General features: G+C 33.7%; 1 protein-coding gene across 2 annotated transcripts in view; it reads left to right on the forward strand.

Annotated features, from left to right (window-relative positions):
• The window catches only part of LOC113401850 (RNA-binding protein fusilli), a 98,727-nt gene that overhangs the window by 55,886 nt on the left and 15,660 nt on the right, over positions 1–27,181 (forward strand). For both annotated transcript variants that reach the window (XM_026641920.2, XM_026641919.2), the window contains exons 3-6: positions 1,199–1,281; positions 8,200–8,375; positions 10,297–10,386; positions 11,343–11,397. In XM_026641920.2, the coding sequence (XP_026497705.2) occupies positions 1,199–1,281; positions 8,200–8,375; positions 10,297–10,386; positions 11,343–11,397 (404 nt within the window). The remainder of the gene's footprint in view (positions 1–1,198; positions 1,282–8,199; positions 8,376–10,296; positions 10,387–11,342; positions 11,398–27,181) is intronic.

Consider the following 27,181-nt stretch of genomic DNA (forward strand, 5'->3'; position numbering starts at 1 on the left):
ACTTATGCGTCGTTATTCCGATAAAATATCACATTACAAATGTATTACAACCCGACTACGGCTTAGCGATGTACTATGTGTATACTTCCTTATGTCATTTAATATTATATCAATGGATGAAACAGAATATCTGTATTCCAAGTTTTTGACATCGCTAATATCAAATGATTGTATAACAAAATACGGCAGACCCTTTCACACTTACCGAATTAATTTAAAATAAATATGAATAAAATGGCCTTAATATACTGTACATGATTATATGAGATGTCAAAAGAACTTGGATTTAGTTCGTTGATATTCATGTATATATTAATAATGTAATTCATAAATTGTCTTTAATTACTTCATGTATGTATATACCTATTTATCGAAAGGGGTTAGACATCAACCCATTATCAGACATTATGATATCCGAAATGTAAGTTTTCGTTCATATTCGTAGTATCTCTTTTGATATTCCCTTAACTATGACACTTTCGGCGTCAAGTTTTCTCTACGTCATACTGACGTTGCCAGCATGTACGACAAAAATAAATAAATCCTAATTAAACGTTTTATACTTCGACATATATATATTTTATTCATGATAAAGCTTATTTTTGGTTGTTTTCGATAGACGCTATATCCGATTCAGAATAAACAAGATCATGAAGTCATGTTAATAGTCTAAATTTAAAGCAAGTGGTGCCGAGTACAATCATACGTTCTGAAACGCGTCGCATCGTCTGTTATATATTTTATGAACATTGGTATCGTTTCATTTTATATTGATAAATTTGCCTTAGTAATTTGTAAAATGACGCTTGAAAAGTGCTCGTAAATGCCCAGTCAAATAAAATATATCATCATTTTGACTTTAGTATTTGTCGAACTCTCTCGAACAATACCGTTTGTGTAACTATACTATAAATCTATCATGGCGAATTCAACACAACAATTTTCATATTATTGAATATATTAAAATATATTCTAACTTCGTTGTGAATTTTCTTGTAATTTGAATATTACCATGTGAATTGGGTTTCAATTATAATACACAGATGCCATCAAAACTTCTCACACAAAACTTTTGTTCTTTTTTTGTAGTTATTATATCGTTATTTAACTTCTTTTATCTTTAAAATTATTGTATATCATCGCTCGGGTTAAGTTTTTAAATAATACAGAAGCTAATTTAAATCTACGATCGTTTCAGTTCGACGAGTTCGTGCGTTCGCTACAAGTGGACCCTCACTCCCCGCTCTTCAGGCTCGTCACAGACGGACAGCCGCCGCTCAGGTGAGTCTACATTAGCATAATTCTATTATTTATATTTTATCGACATTACATATAAAAGAGGTAATGTTTTAATTGTTTTCATAAAAAAATCCCGCAGATAATCTTGCATTTGTTTATTAATTAATTTTAAACATAGTAATTAGCCGAGATGGCCCAGTGGTTAGAACGCGTGCATCTTAATTGATGATTTCGGGTTAAAACCTAGGCAATGAATTTTCATGTGCTTAATTTGTGTTTATAATTCATCTCGTGAGCGCGGGTGAAGGAAAACATCGTGAGGAAACCTGCTTGTGTCTAATTTCAACGAAATTCTGCCACATGTGTATTCCACCAATCCGCATTGGAGCAGCGTGGTGGAATATGCTCCAAACCTTCTCCTCAAAGGGAGAGGAAGCCTTAGCCCAGCAGTGGAAAATTTACAGGCTGTTAATGTAATGTAAAAAAAATAAAACCATAGTAATTAGTAAAAGATTATCTATATTATTTTATACAGAATCAATGTTATAACATTGATTGACAAAAATATAACAGTTGTAATATATATGCAAAACAATGGCAGCATGACGTTTGACGTTGAATAATGACCACATAAATACTTCTAAGCCAACATGAACAAACATAGTTATTGATGTAATGAGTAATGCTTATGTATATCAATAAAAATAACTATTACTTCAAGGGCATTGCAGTGGAAAAAGCTCGAATAACTTATAAGGCCATAGTCAACATTAAAAGCGAAATATCTGGTTTGATTTGTCCCTTCATAGATAGGGATTAACAAGGAACAGTGATTAAAAAAACACTTGGAAAGTCGCACGTATAGGATGAAAATAGGTTACCTGTATATATACCAAACCGCATTAAAGTAGCGTCGTGATATACGTTCCAAAACTTCTCAAAAAAGCCTTGGGTCTAATACAATTCACTTATTTGGAATGAATACTGACAGTTGGGATACTCTCTGAACTCTTCCCAAAGGATGCCATTCGAAAGACAAATGTTTTAATAAAAATTTTCCACAGCCAAAGCCAAATCAAAGCCAACCTTTAAGACTATTATGTTCTGTAACTCGAAAACAATGTCGCTTTTATTGTCGTATTACTTTCTGTCAACATCATAATTGTAATTAGATAAGTATATCTTATGAGCCGAGATGGCCCAGTGGTTAGAACGCGTGCATCTTAACCGATGATTTCGGGTTCAAACCCAGGCAGGCACCACTGAATTTACATGTGCTTAATTTGTTTATAATTCATCTCGTGCTCGGCGGTGAAGGAAAACACCGTGAGGAAACCTGCATGTGTCTAATTTCAACGAAATTCTGCCACATGTGTATTCCACCAACCCGCATTCGAGCAGCGTGGTGGTATATGCTCCATACCTTCTCCTCAACGGTAGAGGAGGCCTTAGCCCAGCAGTGGGAAATTTACAGGCTGATTATGTAAGTATATCTTAAGGTGCAATCACAAAATACAAATCAGAGTTCACGTATATATAATGAGTTCTATTTAATAATGACTGAAGAAATTTAATACAATTAAATAACACATTTGCGAAGGACTTTTTTTGCGTTGGGGCAAGGTCGACAAGGAAGTAATATCGTACCGATGGAATTTATGATTGACTAGCTGTGCCCGCTACTTCGTGCGCGTTTGAATTTAACCAAAAAGTTATCGCTTTAGCCTAAGTTACTCCTTATAACATCAGCTTCCTGCCAGTGAAAGTCCCGTCAAAATTGCTCCAGTCGTTCCAGAGATTTGCCGGAACAAACAGACAGACAACAAAAAATGAATAAAATATCATTTTGGTATATGTAATGTGTATACTTTGCGAGTATATATATAATTTTTGTTACTGCTTATGTATCTATAGCAATTGCAATATCCCTTATTGCTTATGGCAATAAGACCACCTTTGTACAACTAAGAACCAAATAAATGAATGCCTATTTAACTTTTCTTTACTGTAAATTCATTTACATACGAACTATTATTAATATTAGAGCCATAACTATATACTAATAAGAATTAAAAATAGTTACTGTACAAATTATGAGCGCGTGGAATGGTGCCTAGAATGCTAGGAGCATTTCCCCGTTGAATTGAAATTCCTTTAATGTATGTGTGTGTGTGTGTATTATGTGTGAGCAATAAATATTTTTTCTTTCTTTTGCGTCTTTCTTTTTATTGTCCGTGTTTTTTTTTTTACTTTATTAGGGAAACATACAGTACAAGTCATTCTTAAAGCTAAAGCATAAAAATTAGCACATATCCCAGTAAAGTTTCCACTTATAACTAAAAACATAATAAGAGCAGAACAAAATTAATTATAATATCTAATATAATAATAAGAAGAAAAAACAAACCTATGATAAAAGGGCAAATTTGAAAAAAAAAAACAAATAAAAGATCTAGGCTTTATGGTTCCAAACCTATGTTTATGGTTTCCAAACCTATTCGACCTACCGATGTTTCTTCTATAAGTAACGTAACCTAAGTGAAAGCGAGATGGCCCCGTCGTTAAACGTGAATCTTAGGCGAAGATTGAGGGTCTAATCCTGCCCAGGTGAAAAAGCTCCCACTATTTTTTATAAAAAAAGTTTACATTTATAACAAAGAATTTGACATAAAGTATGCGCCATATAAAAAAACGAAAAACTATTTTTTAATATTACTAAACGTTTTATGTCTCTAATCTATGAATTATTTATGTATATATTATATATATTTTTTTCAAATATGTAACATGCATTTTAAACACACGAACGTTCAAAAATCACCGCGCCTAGGAACTATAAAAAAACCTATAATCCAAAATTATACATGTGCATACAAACAAGCGATTGAACCCCGGTTTAATTATATGTATATGATATATGTAGATAGTAATCTGCCCCCTACATCCGGAGTCAGTACTTACTGTGAAAAGATTTTGTTATTTCCTATCGGCACTTGAAATCTATTGACTATTTTTGTTATTTAAAATTTTACGGTCTCGCCCAACGATCTGTTTGTTAATTTATTGTTAAACAACAATGGCTGTTCATTTATGTATATTATATAATTATATAATGATTAGGTTAAGTTATGTAGGTTTTTTTTTATGTATTTTTTTTAGTTAAAAGAGAACTGGCAATTGAATCTCCTAATCCTAAATGGTCACTATCTTAAATAATGCGTCTCCAACTTTGGTAACTAAGAAGTTGCGCCTTGTGGTCGTAGTTACACTGGCTCACTCACCCTTTCAACCGCAACAGACCGGTCAGTGGCTGTTACCCACCCAGACTGTCCCTACCGCCAGAAAGTAGAAGTACAAGTAAATGCCGCGATTCCTCTTAAAAGAGGGACTGGAGCTTATTCCACTACGTTAGATGAACATATATGGAAAACGTAGGTAGATTAAAATTCACGCGAACTGTGTCGCAATCACATCTTGTTAGAAATATGAACAAAAACGGTGAATATAAAACCACAGTTTATAAGTAACATTAAGTACAGTCGGCGTCAAAAGTACATATAAAGTCGCCGATACATTTATACATATTTAACAATCTGTTACTAAATATAATACTAATAAGTGTTCGTTGTTATGTTTTATTTATAAATATGTTTTATAAATAAAACATAACAACGAACACTGTGATATACTAATTTTATAAAACTTACATGTAAAATTTATTATCTTGTGATATGCAGTACAATTATTATTTTTGATTAGCTACTATTATTATAAGTTGATTATTTTCTGCAATTACGAATTTATTTAATTTGATAATAATTCTATTGGATGTGATTACATCTTTATTTATATACACAATATTCGGTATAAATACGAATCAAAGTAAAAAATAACTACTGTACAAATGATAACCGCGTGATTGGTGGCAAGAATGCTTAAGGTATTTCCCCTTTAATCGCCAATTGATGTATCAAACAAAAAACAAACAAACAAATTAACCGTTTGTCACCATTGGAGGCAATAAGTTAGACATATAACACTCCCTGTGTTATATGTCTAACCATTACCGTCTTTACCATAGGACACATGGGGCACGTGCCCAGGGCCCCCATTTTGAGACGGCCCCGAAGAACCAACAATTTACCAAATTAAACCAAAAAATATCTAGCAAAAGGGCCCCAAATTCATGGGTGCCCAAGGGCAGCACAGCTGAGGCGGCTCTGTGTCTAACTGTTAACGTCCTTCCATATGCTTTAACGTAAAAGACGAATATATGCGTCGTCGAAATTTTACAAAGATATCGTTTGTTTCCCTCTTCTCGTTGCTCTCAGCGATTGCTGTGATATCTGGCATTCTCGAATCGATGGCGAAAATGGCGCCAGCTCTCCTTTCATGTTCCGTGTTGAACATGTAACGCATTGGGGAGATCTGTGCCAGTATTATTTTCAAATAATACGAGCTATGATTAGTCTATACTAATGTTATAAATGCGAAAGTAACTTTGTCTGTCTGTTTGTCTGTCGCTCTTTCACTGCCAAACCAATGAACTGAATTTGACAAAATTTGGTATGAACCAAACTTAACTCCAAATAAAGACAGGCTATCTTTTTTGTCTAACGCATGACAACTAATCACTAAAAAGCGACCAAAGACACGGGCGAGAACTATTTACTTATAAGTTACAGCAAGTATACCCATAATTGTATCTTCGACTGTACTAACTACTAACTATGTATGTGGTAACTTTTTTGCGGTTACACGTAGAATTAGACAACCAACTAAACAAATACAATTGGAATTAAATTTATTCGTCTTAGTGAAGATATGTTCACCTTAATATATCCTGAGCTGAATAATCTCTTTTGTAAGGCGCGCGTTACCAAAAAACAGCCAAGTGGGCTCCACAATCATCAAATTTATGCTCGAAAGAGTCTTAAGTTCTTTTAAATAACTATGAGAAGTCATATGAACATATTTCGTACCGAAAACGTCGTGCGTCAACCACGTTCCTCATGGGATGGTTGTTATCAGATGATAGCAATGTTTGTAAACCGAAAAATAAAATCTTGATTTCATAGATGTAATCATGCGATGCTATTTGCTTAGATATTTCCATGCTTATCTAAGTTCCGTCAGTTCTGTCGCCAACATTAAAACACACAGTTCATTCACTTCAAATTCACAAGTTAATCCTGTGTTAAGTCTTTCTGACTTGTTGGTACGGGTTTGGCATGCCCGTTTGGATAGGTACCATTCACTTGTCAGATATTCCGCCGCCAAACAGCAATTTGAAGGATAAGTGTCATTATAGTAACAGGCACAAGGGACATAACATCTTAATTCCAAAGGTTGGTTCTATGGACAGACAGACTTACAATCAGGAGGTCCATTTGTCAGTCAACTTTCAATAAAGGGGATGATTGTACACCAAAAGCCACCGAGACAATTAAGGCTTTGCTAAATAAAATATTATATCACGACACGACCAAAATTTAAATCAGTTTACAAAAGCCTTCTGAATCATGCTTTCGTTTAGGGCAACTACATTTTATTAAGCATGTATCGAACTACCTTCAAATGTTGAGATAAACATATTGCCTGCTGAATAATGTATGTATGAGTTCAATGACCTTTTTTGCAGCCATATATTGTCTATACATAATAATATATAACGTTACACTGATCAGATAGTCTGGGAGAAACCACTTGTAAGAGACGTGACAGTAACTACAGGTCCAAGGGACATAACGTCTCTGTTCCCGAGGTTGGTAGCTGGTAGTACCAACTTAATAATTAGAAAACGTTTAATATTTACAATGCCATTGGTGGGCAGTGGTGACCACTAACCATCAAGTCGCCCTTTCGCCCAACCCATCGAAGCTATAAAAAAGCACTTTGTATTAGTTTATTTTTAACATATTTAATATGAGTAAAGATAAATAATTAATTGAATTTGAATAATGATAAATATATACCAAACTAAAGGCGAATACATAACTTAATTGCTAACTTAAATATGTCTGAATATGACATTTACATCTGTACTAATAACCGCGCACACCCCGCCCCGCGCGAAACCTGTTTTTTTTTTTTTCATAAACACTCCCGAGACTAGCGGTGGTGTGATCGGTCGCAACCGGCGCCTTGCGTCCCGTGCCCCTTAAATGTTTATTTTTTAGTTGATACTGCCATTGCGTGGCTACAAGGGAGACAGCTGAAAATCAGCAGAGGGATAAAAATCCCTCATAGCCTGAGCTGTCTCCTTTTGACTGCACACAAGTGTCATATTCATTATATTTAATTATTTTTTCTTTATTATTATTTTTTTTTATATCCATTTTTGTATATATTTTTTTTCTTTATATGTGTGTATGTCAATAAATGTTTTTTCTTTCTTTCTTTCTAATATGAAGCCGAAAGTAACTCTTTCTGTCACCTCTTCGCTCTTAAGTCGCTGAAACGATTTGGATGAAATTTTATATGGGGGTAGTTCGCGTCCCGAGCAAGGATGTATGCTACTTAAAAAATGAGGGTGACGGGTTTGTGTGCTGTATAGATTTATAAATATCGCGCGGGTAAAATCGCAGGTTCAACTAGTATGTAATAGGTTACTTATTACTTGGTGGTAGGGCTTGGTGCAAGCCCGTCTGGGTAGGTACCACCCACTCATCAGATATTCTACCGCCAAATAACAGTACTCCGTATTGTTGTGTTCCGGTTAGAAGGGTGAGTGAGCCAGTGTAATCACAGGCACAAGGGACATAACATCTTAGTTCCCAAAGTTGGTGGCGCATAGGTTATGTAAGGAACGGTTAATACAGCATTTCTTACAGCGCCTTTGTCTATGGACGGTGGTGACCACTTACCATCAGGTGGCCCAAATGCTCGTCCGCCAACGAATGCCATAAAAAAAAAACTGACAATTTATCTGCCACATTTATCTCTTGCCTTTATTTCCAGACAATGTCTCCATCCAGAAGCATGCAGCAAGGAGCTGACGCTACCAACGTACTACGCCCGTTTCCACGACTTACGCAAGGAGTACGTGCGTGCGTACACACTGCGCGCGGTGACGCGTGCTCAACCCGCCCCTCCGCCGCCCGAACACCCGGCCTCTATCGTCGACATGGTTAACTGTATCCTTTTATAACGCAATATAAGAACATCATCTATATTTGCTTAAGCACTCTTACTATTAAAATGACATTAATTAAAAAAAAACCTTGATAAATATTAACTGTTCTGTAAATATATAACCACCATCCATTACTAAATGGCGGACGATCAGCACCACTTTACACTTCTGACTGTCGCTGCGAAATTATTCGCCTATATACGATCGCTTTTTGTAAATATAGAATATTACGTATATAGTAACGTGATTCAATTTATACATAGACAGACTTGCGGTTGTGTGTGTAAGAATAAAAAAATATTTACGCACTCACGCGCACGCGAGTATACACGGATAAGCTTTTATGAATTATGAGAATACATTTTGTTACATAAGCCCATAAGGTTTAATCATGAAGTTATATATCACTATTTAATAAGTACTTATTATAGAAAACTGTCGAAAATATTCCATAAATAAATATTCATTCTTGCAATTATAAATATATAAGACAATCGTATCGAAGTAATTTCGTTGTTAGATAAAAATATAATAATTAAATATGTCAAATTTATACGGAAAACCGGATCCATGGTGCTGTGCCATGACGTCATGCGGTTAAAAATTGTAAACTGAATAAAAAATTGCCACGTTAATCGAGCAATTAATATTCAAACGAAACTTTTGATACAAAATTACATTTGAATCTTCATATATCACTGTTAAAGTTACATGTTTAAATATACGATAGATTTTGTGACGAGCTTTAGAACCTTCACACCTATAATAGGTACAGTGCGATACTTGAAAGCTTCCTGTAATTCACATATGTATATCCGATTACTACATGTATAATCAAGAAAACGGTTCGTTTTGCTTATGGTAGAATTGTTTACGAGGCGTAATTCAAAAGAAGATTTTGAAGAACGTATGTGATTAATGATTTATTATATACTATAATATATCTAGATATAGTTTTATGCTGTAGTAAGGACTAAAACAAACAAGCCAACTTTATTATCTTGGTGTGCGTGACAGCTACGCTTGACTCTCACCGAAGGTCACACGACTTAACTAGTGTGCGTGTACCTTTTTTTTTGACTGTTTCTCCAAGACGGGTTCTCCACTTTCACGGTCTATCTGAACATAAATAATATTCAAAAGACGAATTTAATTTTATAATATTTTTTTTTAAATAATAATTAAATAAATTTTGGACAACATCACATACGTTACTCTGATCCCAATGTAAGTAGCTAAAGCACTCGTGTTGTGGAAAATCAGAAGTAACGACGGTACCGCAAACACCCAGACCCAAGACAACATAGAAAACTAATTAACTTTTTTTACATCGACTCGGCCGGGAATCGAACCCGGGACCTCGGAGTGGCGTACACATGAAAACCGGTGTACATACTACTCGACCACGGAGGTCATCATTTAAGAACTAATCGAAACGCAACGCAAAGTACAATTTTGTCAGAAAGTCATATGCGACATTCACTAACTATATATATTTATAGCCTTCCAATCGAAGAAGGAATAAAGATAAACAAACAATATATTTACATATTCCATGCGATTTGCAACAAATAAACAGCACTTGATGAATATATTCTTAGTTATCGTACAACACTATTCCACGTAAATACTTGTATCCACTTTAATTTGTTCACTAAAGTTCCAACAAAAAATTTACCGAGACTCAAAATGCATATTTTCGCGAATCCATAGTAAATATTATGGAATATTCAAGCTCTCGACCAATGGCATCGCGTCAAATCGATGTCAAATGTCTTCATTCATCTTCCCTCCTCTTGTGATTGGCTATATTGCCAATAGGCTTTATGTATAAATCTGTACTAGAACTTTTAGTGAATTAAACTTGTCATCACATAACCTTGTTGATATTTCCACAGGAATATGACCCTTATCGTTTACAGATTTAGGTATAACACCGTATACTGGTGAGAATTTTTACGCGGCAGAAGTCAAAGACATGGCTAGTATTATACAAAGGATAATCGCGGATGGTAAGTGCACTACGTTCCTTAATATTTTAAATATTTAGAAATAATATTAGCCATTTAAGCAATCCATTTATTTTTGTATAAGTATATATATAAATATATATTATTAATTTTGGTGTTGGTAGGACTTTGTGCAAGGCCACCTGGATAGGTACCATACACTGGTCACAAATTCAACAAATGAATACTTTATATGATAAAAAGTTGAAATAACCAATGTGACTACAGGCACAGGGGACATAACATCTTAGTTCCCAATGTTGGTGGCGCATTGTAAGATATTTTGGTTTACGTAGTGGTGACCACTTACTATCAGCAATTACATTGGCCCGCCTACGCATATTATAAAAAAAACACAAATGTGCTTAATTAACCAACTGCTTAAGAAAAAAATATGGCCGACACGGGATGTCTTCCAGATGTTAAACAAGAAATGTATGGTTATTAAAATAACTAATATTATAAATGCGAAAGTAGATCGGTCTGTCTGTTGCTCTTACACGGTCAGACCACTGAACCGAATTAAATTAAATTAGGTAAGAAGCAAGTTTGAACTCCAAGGAAGAACGAGGCTACTTTTTTATTCCTAATATGATGTCCTCAATACAATACAATACAATTCAACAATGACTACAACAATAACTTTTTATCTAAATATGTATTTAAAATATTGAAAAGAGTAACTCAGTTCTTGCCGGTTCTTCTCGGTAGAATCTACATTCCGTATCGGTGGTAGCTTCACTTAATATAGTTTGTAAAATGACAATTCAAAACGGCGTGTAGCCGCCTATTTGAGTAAAATATATTATGTTTTTTTTTGTCTGTTTCAATGTTTTTACATTCAATTATATATTTTATAATATCATGTAATAATGTAAATATTAAGTAATATTAATGCTATTCTAATTATAGAAAATTGTTAACTTATTCAAAAGTTTAAATATGTGTATTTTTTCTAGGTTTCAGATTAGAACTGCCTGAGACGATCGACCTTGTTTTGGAGACTGGAATTTGGTAAGTCTATCCATTGATTGATTACTTCTTTAAATTAAAATTACAGGAACTTAAACATGCGTGTATATATAATTGTATTTTAATATTGTTAATAAAATTTATTTGCAATTTAGTTCGCCTGTAGAAAATTTATAGCAAAGTATCGTGTTAAAACTATATTGCTATTTTTACGTTTGCTATAGAATTCATGAACTAGTTTTAAAAGGTAAAATCGAGCTATATACGAAAGAACGATATAAGAAAACATTCCTACCTCTAACAATTTGATTATTTATTATGTTATGGTTAAACAAGTAATATATCATATATATGTTCAGAAAATAGTCTTCCCCCCACTCCTAACACAAGTGAAAAGCTTAAAAGGAAGGGTAAATAGGAATATTAGTAATTCCTTAATTAATTTGGGGCATTACTATTTTTTTTTTTATAAATCATACTGTAACATAACTAAATTAATTTGCATGAACAGTTTGTTACCTCGTAACATCCTTAATTTATTTCCTTTTGCATTTACAATATTATGATTCTTTTTAATTCTTAATATCATAGACAATTTAACATTCCTTTTTTAAATTCATAAATACAGATAACATCGCGTTCAATATTTAGTCATCCTGTGAATATTTACTTAAACTGTTAGTGTGACAGATTAAACACTCAATGCTCTTGTAGAGTAAACTTTGAAGTATTTACGTGTGAAGTATTTATCGGACGATCGACGTAGAGTGTATATTTACTAACGTTTTAAAAAAAGACGTCATGTTTTACAATTTATTATCATTTATTAACACTGTTGTTATTATTGAATTAAAGTTAAATTATAAAATTAATTCATTACATAAATAGATATTTAATATATAGATTCTTCGCACAGTTTTTGTAACAACAGTTGAATGTAACTAGACCGATTTTAATTATTTTTACATAATAGTTTATGTTATAGCGTTTACAAAACTGGTATTTTTCTCGTTATGTCGATGTAAACCGGATATACAATATTAATTACTTATGGAAAGTCCCCGATAAATACGGTAGCAACCCGCGGTCTGGAATATGATTTCATTCCTGTACCTTGAAAACCACATAGTTTTATCGGATTATTAGAGCGAAGGAATAGAGAGTGCATCTGTGTGCACACACACACTCATGTGCAATGACTGGCTCGATCAGGATGTTATAATTACAATCTTTATGAAAGATAATAGTAATTAAATAAACATTAGCAGTTGATCCTATTCCGTATTTGGTTTGGTTACTGAGTGGTTCAATAGATCTGCTCTATCCCAGTCACGAGTGACCTACGGTTTGATCTTTGCTCCCGACATGAAATCACGACTAAGAATGTTCCATAGTTTACGCAAGCTAGAGGACGCCCGGACGAGTGATAACGACTATGAATGAAGAAATATTTAGATATATATAAATATTATATTTTTCAATAATTGTATGCACAGCCGTCCGTCGCACTTTTCAAGTATTGTGTCTGTGGCTGTGTGTGTGTGTGTGTGTGTGTGTGTGTGTGTGTGTGTGTGTGTGTGTTTTTTTTAATATAAGTATAAAAACATGATAGTATGTGGTCAAGATCTTTGTTCGCAAGATGGCAACAATGTCTACGCGCAGTGGTGACCATTTAACATTTGGACGCCCAATTGGTCGTTTTCCTACCAGTGCCGTAGTACAAAATACAGCCGCAAGCTTGCTAGAGACACCCAACGTGTTAGGAGACCTTGAAGCCGTACTAGAGAATGGGTTCAATTCAATAACCTTGTCAAACCTATAACTTAATAACAAAAACAATACATGTTTCCACATTGTGACCACAATCAAGACTTAATACATGCTGTCACGGTATGGGCATATTATGCGGAGGACTGAGGACCATTTTGTGAGAAAGGTTTTGAGAACGGATGTGGATGGATATCGAGGTAGGGGACCACCAATGAAACTATGGATGGATTGTGTGAAAGACGTTATGGTTAGAAAGAATGTTACTTGTGAGATGACGTCGGACAGAGAATATGGAAGAAGAAGACGTGCTGCGCCGACCTCAAGTAAAATTGGGATAAGGGAAGGACGATGATGATGAATCAAGACTTAATACTCTACAAATAATCATCTTTGTTAAATTAAATATAAATATTGACGTGATTTTCGGTGCACAGCTAAATAAAAACTATTTATGTCTATAGTCTTATGCCTCGTTGGCTAGACTAGAGAGATATGACTAGAGATATGGCTAGTTCATAAGGATGCAGACTCTGATTTCCTGTGTTCAAACCCCGAATCGAGTCAATAAATACAAAAAATAGTAAGTGGCTAGGAGATCCTGTAATTCGGCAGTGTGTACTTGTTGTCGGTTGATTCTCCAATAGGCTTGTAAAAAACTTTAGCACCAAGTGCGTAAATAAAATTGTAATTATTTTACCTAAATAACTTTATATTCAATATTTTTTTAACAAATATAGTTTCGCATGTATTTTAATATTATTGCAAACCATTAATCTAAACAAATTAAAACTTGCATTCGAATATAAAATTACCATAACATTTTTAAAAATAATAAAGTTGCCAAAAAATCCTTCCCAGGCGTAATTACACTTGATTCATTTTTCATTCGAAGCCTCGCCTTGACCTACGTCACCTCAACCATCACTCCATATATATAAATATATGACTAGTTATGACAAACAGTCACGTTAGCTTCACGTTACGTGTTTATTTTAATGAGTGATCGTCTCTGTGTAATATCCCATTCATTCTTATCTTTTCACATCCTCTAATAAACTTTCAAACTACGGAATCTTTAATCTTCAACAGTTACTAACAGTTGCGATTTCTTCCGCTTAAAACCTTCTTGCATAATATTTTAAATCTGTAAAGTTATTCTGTAGGAACAAATTTCGAAACGATCGAAAACTATCGTGAAATTAAAGTGATATGCGACGACGACTTATAATTATGATATTTAATTATTTTTATTTAAATTAACATAAGAATTGATAACATTAAGTGCTTAAATATATGCAAATATGAATTATACATACTTACTGTATAAATCTTGACCGCGTGGAATGGTGGCAAGAATGCTAGCAGCACTTCCCCGTGGAATCGCAATTCCGATCCTCTGGGCTAAAAACGAACCAACCCTCCCTTCACCAGTGGAGGCAATAAGGCGAGGTGTTATACTTTTGATGAAGCTTTTTGCACCATTACTCCAAGGGCCAAGTGTTTCGACAGCAAATGGGACAAAAAAGTAGTTTTATATAAGACACGAATATTTTGATCTCTTTTTTTTTACTTCACCTTTTTCGCAGCGGCACCGGCTCTTAACATTGTAAAGCTTGTAGCTATATACGTATATATTACATGTAGCTTGTTGACGTAAGTCGGTTGAGACTATGTCAAGTGAGACACGAAGTTGATTTTAAAAGAATAGAATTGCTGTAAAATGTATTTACATAACAGTAATACAGACAAAAATGGCAGGTAGTGGGGCATCGTTGATAAAACATGTATTTATGGTATAATAATGTTTATATATAACGTAAAAGATACTGCTTTACACAATGTAAAACAAAGTCGCTTCCCGTCGTGTACGCAAAGATCTTTTAAACTTGCTTCGTCAATAAACAGCGTGCAAGAGGAATGTTTACGTGTATAAAACATGAATGTTGTATTTTAGAAAAGTCGACAATAGCAACTTTTCTAGCCGAATAAAAACAAGAATTTTTCTCCTTATGAAACAATTTTTATTTATATATATATTTGTTCTTCAATCTATAAGTTATATGTAGACATTTATTGGGGTTTTTTATGTAATAGGTAGGCGGACGGGCATATGGGCCACCTGATGGTAAGTGGTCACCACCGCCCGTAGACATTGAGGCTGAAAGAAATAATGACTATTCCTTACATCGTCAATGCGCTACTAACCTTGAGAGCTAAAATGTTACGTCCCCTGTGCCTGTAATTACACTGGCTCACCCTTCAAACAGAAACAACAATACTAAGTATTCCGGGTTGGCGGTAGAATATCTGATGAGTGGGTGGTACCTACCCAGACGGGCTTGCACAAAGACTTGGCACCAAGGAATACATATAATAAGGCAATAAAATATATTTTAACAAATGTAAAAATTAAATTCAAAATGAACACAATACTTAGAATAAATCAAATTCAAGCTCAAATGTCCAAAATACTTTTTAAAGTAAGTCACAACAACTTGCCTGTCGCCTGTTGTTTCTGGAGCTCCACCAACGTAAAACGAGATGCGCGGGAGTTGCATCGAGTTATTAAATAACACATTTAAATAATCCTTGTAACGTATAGGCGATTGGTACTTATTCATATTACGACAATAACATCAAATCCACGCTTGTCTCAATAGTTTAAAGCGAGTGAACACATATAATAATACTAACTGAACCTGCGGCTTTACTCTCGCAGAATTTATAAAACACAAACTCCCAAGCCCCGGTTTTACCCTCTTAAGGATGGAGTCCGATGGTGTCCTAAACTCTGTTCTTAGCGGATGTCTACATCCTATAAGGAACCTACCTGCCAATTTTTAAGTTTATAGGTGTTGCAGTTTCTGAGATTTCGTGATTAATCAGTGAGTGGTATTTCGTTTTTATATGTATGTAAATTATATACTAAAACCTCCTCTTTGCGTTTTCTGATATAAATATAATTTGTATATTAGTATTATTTATCATATTTATTATTAAAGCAGTCATTGAGCCTTATTCATGAATCATTGACAGTTTTTAAATAAATCATCAATAAATAAATTCTGTCGCATAAGCTAAACTTCAAAAAAGGTTCAATATGATAACCTCTAACACTATTAAAAAAAAAGTAATACATCAAACGTGTCAGTATTTTTTGCTATCGACGAAAAAAAAAAAAGGTAAATGCAATCGAAGACGATAAGTGCTGACTTGTAGAGCTGAGTAAACAAGACCCGTACCAAGAAATCAATGCAGCTATGCATCGCTTTGTTATCGTTATCCATCGTTAGAAGCACTTTAACAACAAATGAAGCGCTTTGTGATGCATTTAATACCGAATAATGAAACGGGAATCATAATAAACTATAGCATAATATTAATAATACTAATATTAGTCTGTTGCCCACTTTGAAGTAAAAAAAAATTAATTGATAAAACTAAATAATTTTCTAGTTACTTAAATTATTATTCGTAACTTACTTTAACGTTACTCGTGATAAAGTAAAAACTATTTTGTTGTTTAAAACAACAAAGTAACAGGAAATCGTTGTACACTTTGAACTTGAAGTGTTACCCTTACTTATTGTTGTCAAAAATATCACATGAGAACATTTTGTGTAAGCCCCTCTGGGAAGGTGCCATCCACTCATCATAATTATATTCTACCGCCAAAAAGCAATACTTCGTATTGTTATGTTTCGGTGAGTGAGCCAGTGTAACAAGCACAAGGGACATAATGAGTTAGTTTCCAAGGTTCTGTGGCGCTTTGAACATGGAAGGTTTCGAGATGTACGATTAAAATTTCATACAATGTATATAAGCGCCTGTTACCACCTACCATCAGGTGGCTCATTTGCTCATTCACCTATCAATGTCATAAGAAAAAAAAAAGTGAATATCTTATCTCGCTGAAATGTTCAAAACCGACTTACGTTGATATGCTATTTTAGAGTTACGCTAGTTTGACGCGTGTATCGTTTAAATTTTATAATTGTTAATAATCAATGTCGTATATCACCTTCTGTAAATCACGATCGTGTGGTGTCAGTTCCGAGTCGTTACAGAATGTCAGAGGGGCTGGTTGGCTCGAAGTATCAGTGAGCCAATGCAATTAACAGACATAGGATATAAAACGCATCGTGGATGTAATGATTGGTTTACAATTCGTGGTAAAAGTTAACACATTCTCCAGTTGTGTTTTGAAATAAATATTACACTAAATTTGGTCACGATTCTCGGAAAAATGTATATACCGAGTTCTGAAACGGAATCTTGGAAAATTACATTTCAATGGTAAGAGCCTATATGAATAAAGTTTATTTGGTTTTTTATTGATGTTATACGTAATCATTCGCCGGTTCTTCTCAGGTCCGGAGTGCTATTTCCGGACTGATAGATTTTTTGAAGGTCAATTACCTACCAAGTGCAACCCTCTCATATTCAATAAAGAATTTGACTTTACGTTCAAAAATTATGAAAAAAATATTAATCATGAACTTTATAATATTATTATTTTATTAGTATTTATTAAATATTCTTATTATGAAAACGTATTCGTATAAAATATATATACTGAATATCTATACTTACATAGGCAAAGGCAAAAAACAGTTCGGTACCTTTTTCTTCTCTGTTTGACAGCCGATATTTTTTTTTGTTTTTTATTATTGTTAGTTTTCGACATTGAGCTATTGTTACTACGTAGTACATTATAACTCAATGGTTTTCGACGAGTTTTCGCTACATCAATAGGATAACAAAAAATGATCGCAACATGTAAACTCGTGTCTGTGTTTATGGTTGAATTTTGCCTACAGAGCGAACACTAATAGTATGAAATAGCTGTTATTCAAGCCAGTTCTTTTTGGTAGACCGACTTTCTTGACCGAAATTGTTGTAATATTCGTACATAAAATAATAAATTCTTCAACTTAAATAAAAAACGAAACAAAAACGTCATATTCCCCTAGTGCTAATTTATTTACCCCAAAAGAAGACTCCACCCATTCCATGTCCTAAGAAAGTAACTACTAAAATAAAATTATAGTATCGATTGACACAGACGTGAATCTATATAAACTCTTTAATCAGCTATATCTAAATATAAGTCATAATTCAAACAAACATATTGCTTACATATTCGTATAGTTCCCTTCGTTATCAGCTAAGAAATGAAACTAAGTTTCTTGGTACAAGTCATATCGACTCCTGCGCAACGGCAAGCGTCACTAATCGCATTCTTAGCCCGACCGTCGAACCGTGCGGACGTCTTTTTAATATTTCAACGCTTTCTTATCAAATTTTCACGTTACCACCACATGAGGTGAAGTGGAAAAAAAATCGCGCTTAATGTGTTTTTAAGTTGACGGGCTTGAGTGTTTGTTCTGTGATATTCTTTTGGGACTAGCTTTTATCACTTGTCGAGAACTTCAGATAAGGAGGTGAGTTCTGATAGCTTTAGATAATTAGTTCGCCTCTATACTGATATTGGATTTGAAATGCCTATTTATGTGCTTAAAGAACACTGGAATCGTTTTATTTTAAAATTCATGTTTTTCGTTTTAAAACTAGCATCGAGTGTAATTTTTGTTATACACATATACTAAATATATAGTAATTGTTTTGCAATTAGTTGATTAGTAATTTAAATAATATATTACATAAGAAATTATGCCAGAGTTATGAAATTGGTATTCATATCCTGCTGATTAGAATTTTTGAAAAATGTTTTGAAACTTAATATTGAATAAATTGAATAGTTTTGGTCGCTTGTTGATGTAACTCCAAGTCCGAACAAACGAATTGTCAGATTACGTGAGAAAATCTCTGTAAACAACAGAAGTGCTCGCGTATATTATGCAAATCAAATGTTATAACGAGAAACTATCAAACAAAAACACAATCCACGAACCCTAAAAACGCCGAGGCGATTGAAAACAATAAAATCCCAATAATCTTAACCCTAAAATGTTGATTTACGAACGTCAACGTAGCCGTAACACGACACCCCGAGCGGCTCCTAAACTCTCATTACAATACCACGTTTTGCAACGTCAAACGGCTGTCGGAAACAAAAGGGACGTTTACAATCAACGACACGATTCGCATACGACATTTTATTTATTTACATTTATGGCAAAATGGTATAATATATGCTCAGTGTCACATTCGTTGGTTTCAATGTTTTTTACTTGCTCTAAGTTTATTTTTAAGGTTATTATTTATGTTACACGTTCGCGTTTAAACTTTATCGCTCATTCAAATTATAACATCAAAGAAATGTAAATAATTACGAATTTGTCAATATTTGCTTTATGCAAGCCCGGCTGAGTAGGTACCATCCACTCATCAGATTTTCTGCCGCCAGCCGCAATACTGGTATTGTTGCGTTCCGGTTTGAAGGGTGAGTGTCATAAGGGACATAACATCTTAGTTCCCAAGGTTGGTGGCGCATTGGCGAAGTAAGGGATGATTAATATTTCTAACAGTGCCAATGTCTATGGGCTGTGATGACCACTTAACATCAGATGGCCCAAATGCCGTCCCGCCTGCCTATTACATAAAATCAAAACTTGAACATGACCTTACAATATCAAAAATACACGAATTATTTCGAACAAATGTCAAATGTCACGAATCTTGACGTATGAACGGTCTTTATATAAAATCGTAAACAGAGACGTAATGCTAGGCTTGAATTTTTTTCGCTGAATCAAAGCGAACGTGTGGCAAAGATATTATCGCTATTGAGCAAGACTGTGACGAATTGTGACGATTAAAATATATACGAGTAATAATACGGTTATTATTCTAAGATTATCTCGTATTTTGAGACAAATGAGTTCAATTAGCGGTACAGCCATTGAAGCTAAATTATGACACATTTAAAAACTGTCTTACGAGAAAGAATGCTCTTAGAATTGTTACCAATTTCGACATTCACTACATATTCCATTTGAAAATATTTACACATGTATTTGAAATAGGTGCTCCCTGTTAAAGAAATATTAACCACCACCAGAATCTTGGTTTGTGCCTGTTACAATGGCTAATTCGTCCTTTAAACCGGAACAGAACAATACTGCGTATTGATGTTTAGCTGTCGAATATACGTTGAGTGGGCGATACGTAACAATATAAATAGGAAACAGTATCTATGTATGTATGTATCTAAATAAATCAGGGAAGTGATTTTTAATCTGTTTCTAATTATTTTCGTATCGATTTGAAATTAAGGACGTTGTTATTTTAGGTGGTAATCTTCGCATATCATGAAGCAAATTTTCCGTCGTCTGTATGCCTAGATCTATTAAACTACGCAACGGATTTTAGTGCGGCTTCCATCAATATTTATCGAGATTCAATAGGAAAGTGAAAATGTACATTATAGCAGAAAAAATCTGAGAATTTTAACTTTCCTAGCCGGATTAAAAACGAGAATTTTTGTTGTTATATTTGCTCTTCAATCTAAAAGATTTATATAGAGCTTTATTGTACCCATGTGTAGCCGGGACGAGTAACTAGTAATATCATCATAGTCATATCATATCATAATTTCATGATAGAATAGGGATAGATATCACTTTGCAATGACTGACTTAACCTCAAATTCGGCCTCGTTTGTATTTTTTTAAGTCTTATTTACTGACAAATGAGTTGTTTTTGGAAACTATAATTTACTTTTCATTCATTAATTGAGTATTTTCATATTGAATATTCTTTCATAAGATTCGTTTTAAAAATATATTATTTTGTTTAATACATACATACTTATATTATAAATACGAAAGTAGCTCTGTCTCCGTGTCTGCTTGTTGCTTTTTCACGGATCAATTTTTTAATTCATTATTAATGATTAGGTATGTGAATTAGATTACTTTGTGCAAAACTTAGGCGTGACGATATTAGTTTGCTTTCCCTCGGAAGCCGTATGTCGTTGTTTCACTAAATTTTTAGTGTATTTGTAAATATCACTATCATATCAACCCAATAATAGTTTACGGGCCTAAAGATGTAAAAAGTCGCAGGATCGACCCTGACCCCTAAGCTTAAAATCGGGGTAAAATAGGAATGCTAAATTAATTTGTATCATTGCAATAATTCTGTAAAAAAAAAAAATTAAAGCCACCGGTTCGGAAACTAAACTATACCGCGTTGAAATTTTAAATACAGAGTATGTTAATAAATTTTAAATACAGAGTATGTAAATGAATTTATATATATTCTGCCTGGAAGTCCACGATTTTTATCATTAATTCACTGACTTCTCTGTAATATAGACACGATAGTTTAAAATATGATTTTATTACGATATCGTGTACTGCTCAACTTCCATGGCGTGAGTTGTATAAAAATAATACCATATGGTTTGAGCAGAAACATAACCGTGCCATTGTCTGAATGTTTTGGCGGGAGTATCCGCGCTCATTATTGTCGAAACTTCAAACGACCATGCCCCTAATTGTTTAAATAATAATCATTCTATCAATTCTCGATTCAAATATACTTTTGATTGAATGAATGACAGTTTAGAATCCCAAAAGGACGGATCTTTGCGCACATTATTTTGTTTAAATTGAACTCTTAACAAAGAGTACCAGTATTTATTGTTATATAATATTATAGTAATGCAAATCTTATTAAATATTTTTATTTAATTATCTAAATAATGTATATACTAACTGGTTGTCGATCCGCCTTCTCTCGCATTTTAGATTGCTCGTCAATTTTTAGGCTAAAGTATGTAATCCATGTCCTTCCTTGGAGTTCAAGATTCATACAAATTTCATCAAATTCATTTTAGTGGTTTTGCCGTGAAAGAACGACAGTTAGATAGAGTTACTTTCACATTTATAATATTAGTATATCAATAAAGTAGATGAAGAGTTAGTTTTTTTAAACGCGTTAATCTCTGGGTACATAAACAACTACACTTATTGATTATTTATTGGTTAAAGGCTAAATAAACTTTGCGTTACGAAGCACGTGGGCGAATCGGTAACGCTGTTGAAATCTCACGAGGAAATTGATTATATAAGAATACAATATGTAAAATGGGTAAATGACAATCTCCATGGTCGAGTAGTTTTCATGGGTACGCCACTTCGAGTTCCCGAGTTCGATTCCCGGCCGAGTCGATGTAAAAAAGTTAATTAGTTTTCTATGTTGTCTCATGTCTAAATCATTCAAATAAAAAAAAAATTATTGACGCACCTGATAAGATTAAAATGACATGGAAAATTATTAATTGCGAAACTGGAAGAGTCAAAAATAACATCTCCGACTTTAGCTTATATTTTGATAACAATTTATTATCCTCAGATCGGGATGTTGCAACTGTTTTTGAAATATTTTTTGCTGACATTCCATTTTCGACTACTAACTCATTAAATTCCTCTCCTACCGTTGCTGAATCATTATTAAAAAACAATGTGGAAGAATGTAATATTAGTTTTAAATTTAATACAGTAAGTGTAAATGATGTAATAAGTTCCTTCAGATCACTAGATATTAAGAAAACGGCCGATCTGTGGGGGATCTCTGTTAAGGTAGTCAATTCAATAATTGATGTAATCGCACCCTACCTTGTCACTATATTTAATAATCGTGTCCTTAGTGGCGTGTTTCCTGACCTAATGAAACATAGTAGAGTATTACCAATATTTAAGTCAGGTAGTACATCAGACCCCAACAACTATAGGCCCATCTCTGTACTACCAATTCTTAGCAAGATCTTTGAAAAGTTATTACTAAATCAAATGTTAGTACATTTTAACAATAACAAGTTGCTACACAAGAAACAATTTGGACAAGGGGTCGCTCGACAACTGACGCTGGTGTTGAGCTCGTTAAAAATATTTATAAGGCCTGGGAGGAGTCACAGGATGCCTTAGGGATATTTTGTGATTTATCTAAGGCCTTTGATTGTGTGCAACACGAAACTTTGGTCAGGAAGATACGTCATTATGGAATTAGGGACACTGCACTCAGTCTTCTGATTTCGTATCTGAGCAATCGGATTCAGAGTGTTGCAGTAAATGGAAAGAGATCTCCCGGGTCTCCAGTTACTGTGGGGGTCCCTCAAGGACCAATTCTTGGACCATTTATCTTCCTTGTTTATATAAATGACCTGCCACATCTCCTAGGTGATAAACTCGAGATAGTATTGTTTGCTGATGATATTTCTTAAATTTTTAAAATAAAAAGACGTCTTTCAATATATGACGATGTGAACAATGCTCTCTCTGAAATAGTAAATTGGTTTAGTGCTAATAATTTAATGTTAAATATTAAAAAGACAAAATGTATTAAATTCACTACTCCTACTACTGTAAGATGTGTCAAAACGAGTGTACTTTTAAACGGGGAAGCATTAGATATTTTAGAATCAACAGAGTTCCTTGGTATGAGAATAGACTCTAAGCTCCAATGGGGCCCCCATATAAATAAATTGGCGAATAGACTCAGCTCTGCAGCCTATGCGGTAAAAAAAATTAGACTTTTGACTGATGTGGATACGATTCGCCTTGTGTATTTCAGTTATTTCCACAGTATAATGTCGTATGGCATCCTACTCTGGGGTAATGCAGCTGACATTAATACCATTTTGGTACTGCAGAAGAGAGCTATTCGTGCAATTTATAACCTGGGCCCAAAAGATTCGTTAAGAGGTAAATTTAAAGAAATTAAAATAATGACTGTCGCTTCTCAATTTGTTTTTGATAATGTTATGTATGTACGCAAAAACATAAATGATTTTCCCTGAAATTGTGACGTACATTCTATTAACACTAGGAACAAGAATAAACTTGTTACTCCAAGTACCCGATTACACAGGGTTAGGAACTCTTTTTTGGGGCAATGTATACGTTTTTACAACAGGATCCCAGAAAACGTTCAAAATTATTCAATTATAAAATTCAAAAGAATCGTTAAAGAGCGTTTGAGTTCTAAAGGATATTACAACACTAATGACTTTTTAGTTGACTGCACACCTTGGGAATGAAATCGCCTCCATCGCCTCCAGACTGTTTCAAATAACTAAAATATAATTATTAGTGTACATGCAAAATGGAAAAAAAAATATCCCGCTGAATTTCTTTCGCCGGTTCTTCTCAGGTCCGAGGTGTTAAATTCCGAACCGGTGGTAGATTTTTGACTATCAATAAGCAAGTGTAAACACTTCTATATTGAATAAAGATTTTTGACTTTGACTTTGACTTGGGTCTGGGTGTTTGTGGTACCGTCGTTACTTCTGATTTTCCATAACACAAGTGCTTTAGCTACTTACATTGGGATCAGAGTAATATATGTGATGTTGTCCAATATTAAAATATATATATATATATATATATATAAATACATAAAGAATAAAATAGAAGTATACCGTTCGATCATTATATTTTCAATTTGGTTTATTTAACTAAATTTTAATAAATTCTAATATCGTTTCGATTCGTAAATGTTTATAGTCTGTGCGTGTTTTTGCATTTAAGTTAGAAAGGTCCCGGGTCACACGGAGATATGAGGATTTGCTATCAACTTGACATTGACGATATCTTGAAGGAAGACGTTTACGTAAAATATGACATAGATATATTAAACATGCAATCTGTTACTAATTTGCAGTCGATTTGCTTGTATATGTATTCAATTCTAATAGATATACTCTACTCCAACCATAACATGAGAAAATCTAAATAAACAACATTTGACAGCAAATTGACGCGATATCATTGGTCGAGAGCTTGATTAATCTATGATATTCACTATGGATTTGCGAAAAATTGCGTTTTGAACGTCGACGAAACTGTTATCGGAATTTTGGAAATAAAATTTATGTAGAAATAAGTAATTAAGTGTTATATCATAAATAAAGATATATATATCAATCATAAACTCTTAGTAGTGTACAATATAGCTGAGTTATTAGCAAATCGCATGAATGTTAATCTAAGGTAATTCATGCGATTTGCTAGTCCTCTTGTAGTTGGAATAGACTATGGATTTATTTTACCCGGAGACCGGAGATTTCGTTATGGCTACATAAATCGATATGAAGAAATCTATATATAATGGAAGTCACTGTCATGTACGTCCACCAGCGTGCAGTGGAACAACGTAGCTCATAAAGCCCATCTTTTGACATAGGTAGGTAATCTTAATGGTTCCACGAATAGTGCAAATACAATTTCATTACGAATATTCGAAAATCGAATCTCAATAAACCGTTGGTAATTTTTTTGACAATCAATAAGCTAGTTTAATGCTTCTAAGTTGAATAAAGATTATGAATTTGAATGCAATACACAGTTACAGTTTTACGACGTATTCATGACGCCGGCGCGGCGTGACCGCTCAGTAAGTACTCTGATAAAAACGGAATTATCGATTGAAAACCTGTGATTTTTAATTTTATATTAGAATCTAGGATTATTATGTATTATGTATATTGTATATATATTGTATATATATATAATACTAGTTGACGCCTTATCTGACGATTTATCTCGCGTTTTAGGGGTTGATCATCATGTGTATACCATAAAAAAATGGAATTGTCGTTCCTTGAAGTTCAAGCTTGATTCCTTCCAAATTTCATGATTTTCGGATCAGCGGTTTGGGCGTGAAAGAACAACAGACAGACAGAAGGAGTTACTTTCGCATTTCTAATATTATTAAAGATATTCGTATAAATGCTGATTTACTTTTTTTTAAATGTATCAGTATGTTTTTATTTCCGTATCCGGTTAGCAACACTTTTCAGATAAGCCAGTGTACATAGGCAACCTTTATGATATCATTTGGAAACAAAAAAAAGTAATCGGTGTTGAAGATATCTATCAGCAAACGATAAATAGCAAATGATTAAGTTTGGTTTAGTAATTAAAACATAATCTAAATAGTTCATAATGCGCATGTTGTTAATGAGTGAGCCGACATGACTCAGTGATTGGAACATGTGAATCTTAGACTAAGATCGTAGGTTCAAGAAACTGGATTCAATGATAAAGGACAACTTACAGAAGGAAATCTGCATGCGTTAGATGATAAGTCTGTGTTCACATATTGAAATGGAAGGTAGAATATCCAATTAGGTCTTTTTTTCTTTTTAGCCCAGAAGTGGGACGTTTACAGGTAGATTTAAATCCAATAGACTTACAAGACCAATAAATTCGTCATTATTAACAAGTTCGATATTTTACTTGTTAGTAAGGCTTCGTGTAGGCCAGCTTAGGTAGATACCAACTCTTCGTCATATATTCTACCACCAAACAGCAAGAATTAGAATTGTGTTGCGCTTTGAAGGATTAGTGAGTCAGTGAAGCTACAATCTTAGCTCCCAAGGTTGGGCTTTGGCATATTTGAAATGGTTAATATTCCTTACAGCGCTCAATTTCTATGTTGGTGTCCATCTCACCATTTGTCCTTTGACCTAACTATACTAATAAAAAAAGTAAAATCTGAAAATTTCGTATAAGAAACTCAGTAGTTACTCTTTTTACTAACACGCATATTGCTGTCACTTACACAACGTTACGAAAACATTACAATATACAGTCCGTTTAGAAAGTAAACGTTAATAAAATCATTTATATAAATAAAGAATTAGTTTATCTATCACGACGATAAATTATATTGATTAGTTTATTAAGCTCATCGTATCAGTAATTTATTTCGATAAGTAACGGCAACTAACGTTTTTAAATATGTTAAATATTGATAATGTTTAATAAATTACTTAATATACAGATTGCGTATCCAGGTGAGCAGGATTATGTGTTTTTATTTTTATAATCTATCTGTTTTCATCATCAAACATGGAGTTTATTCATGTCTGTAAAGTAACGATAAACAAACCATAGATTTACATTAGATATAGATCAGAATCAAACAAACTACGCTACATTCCCAACTATATCCCAACCTGCCGCCCTTTCGCGGTGGTTTAAATGAATTCATTTTGTAAATTCATAATTTTTTGAATGATATTATTTTTTATGTTCAGCTATCGTCCCATAATCGCTGGGATAAAAATCGGCTTACGCTATTA

The sequence above is a fragment of the Vanessa tameamea genome, chromosome 25, assembly GCF_037043105.1.
Source record: "Vanessa tameamea isolate UH-Manoa-2023 chromosome 25, ilVanTame1 primary haplotype, whole genome shotgun sequence".
In the NCBI taxonomy this organism is placed as follows: Eukaryota; Metazoa; Arthropoda; class Insecta; order Lepidoptera; family Nymphalidae; genus Vanessa; species Vanessa tameamea.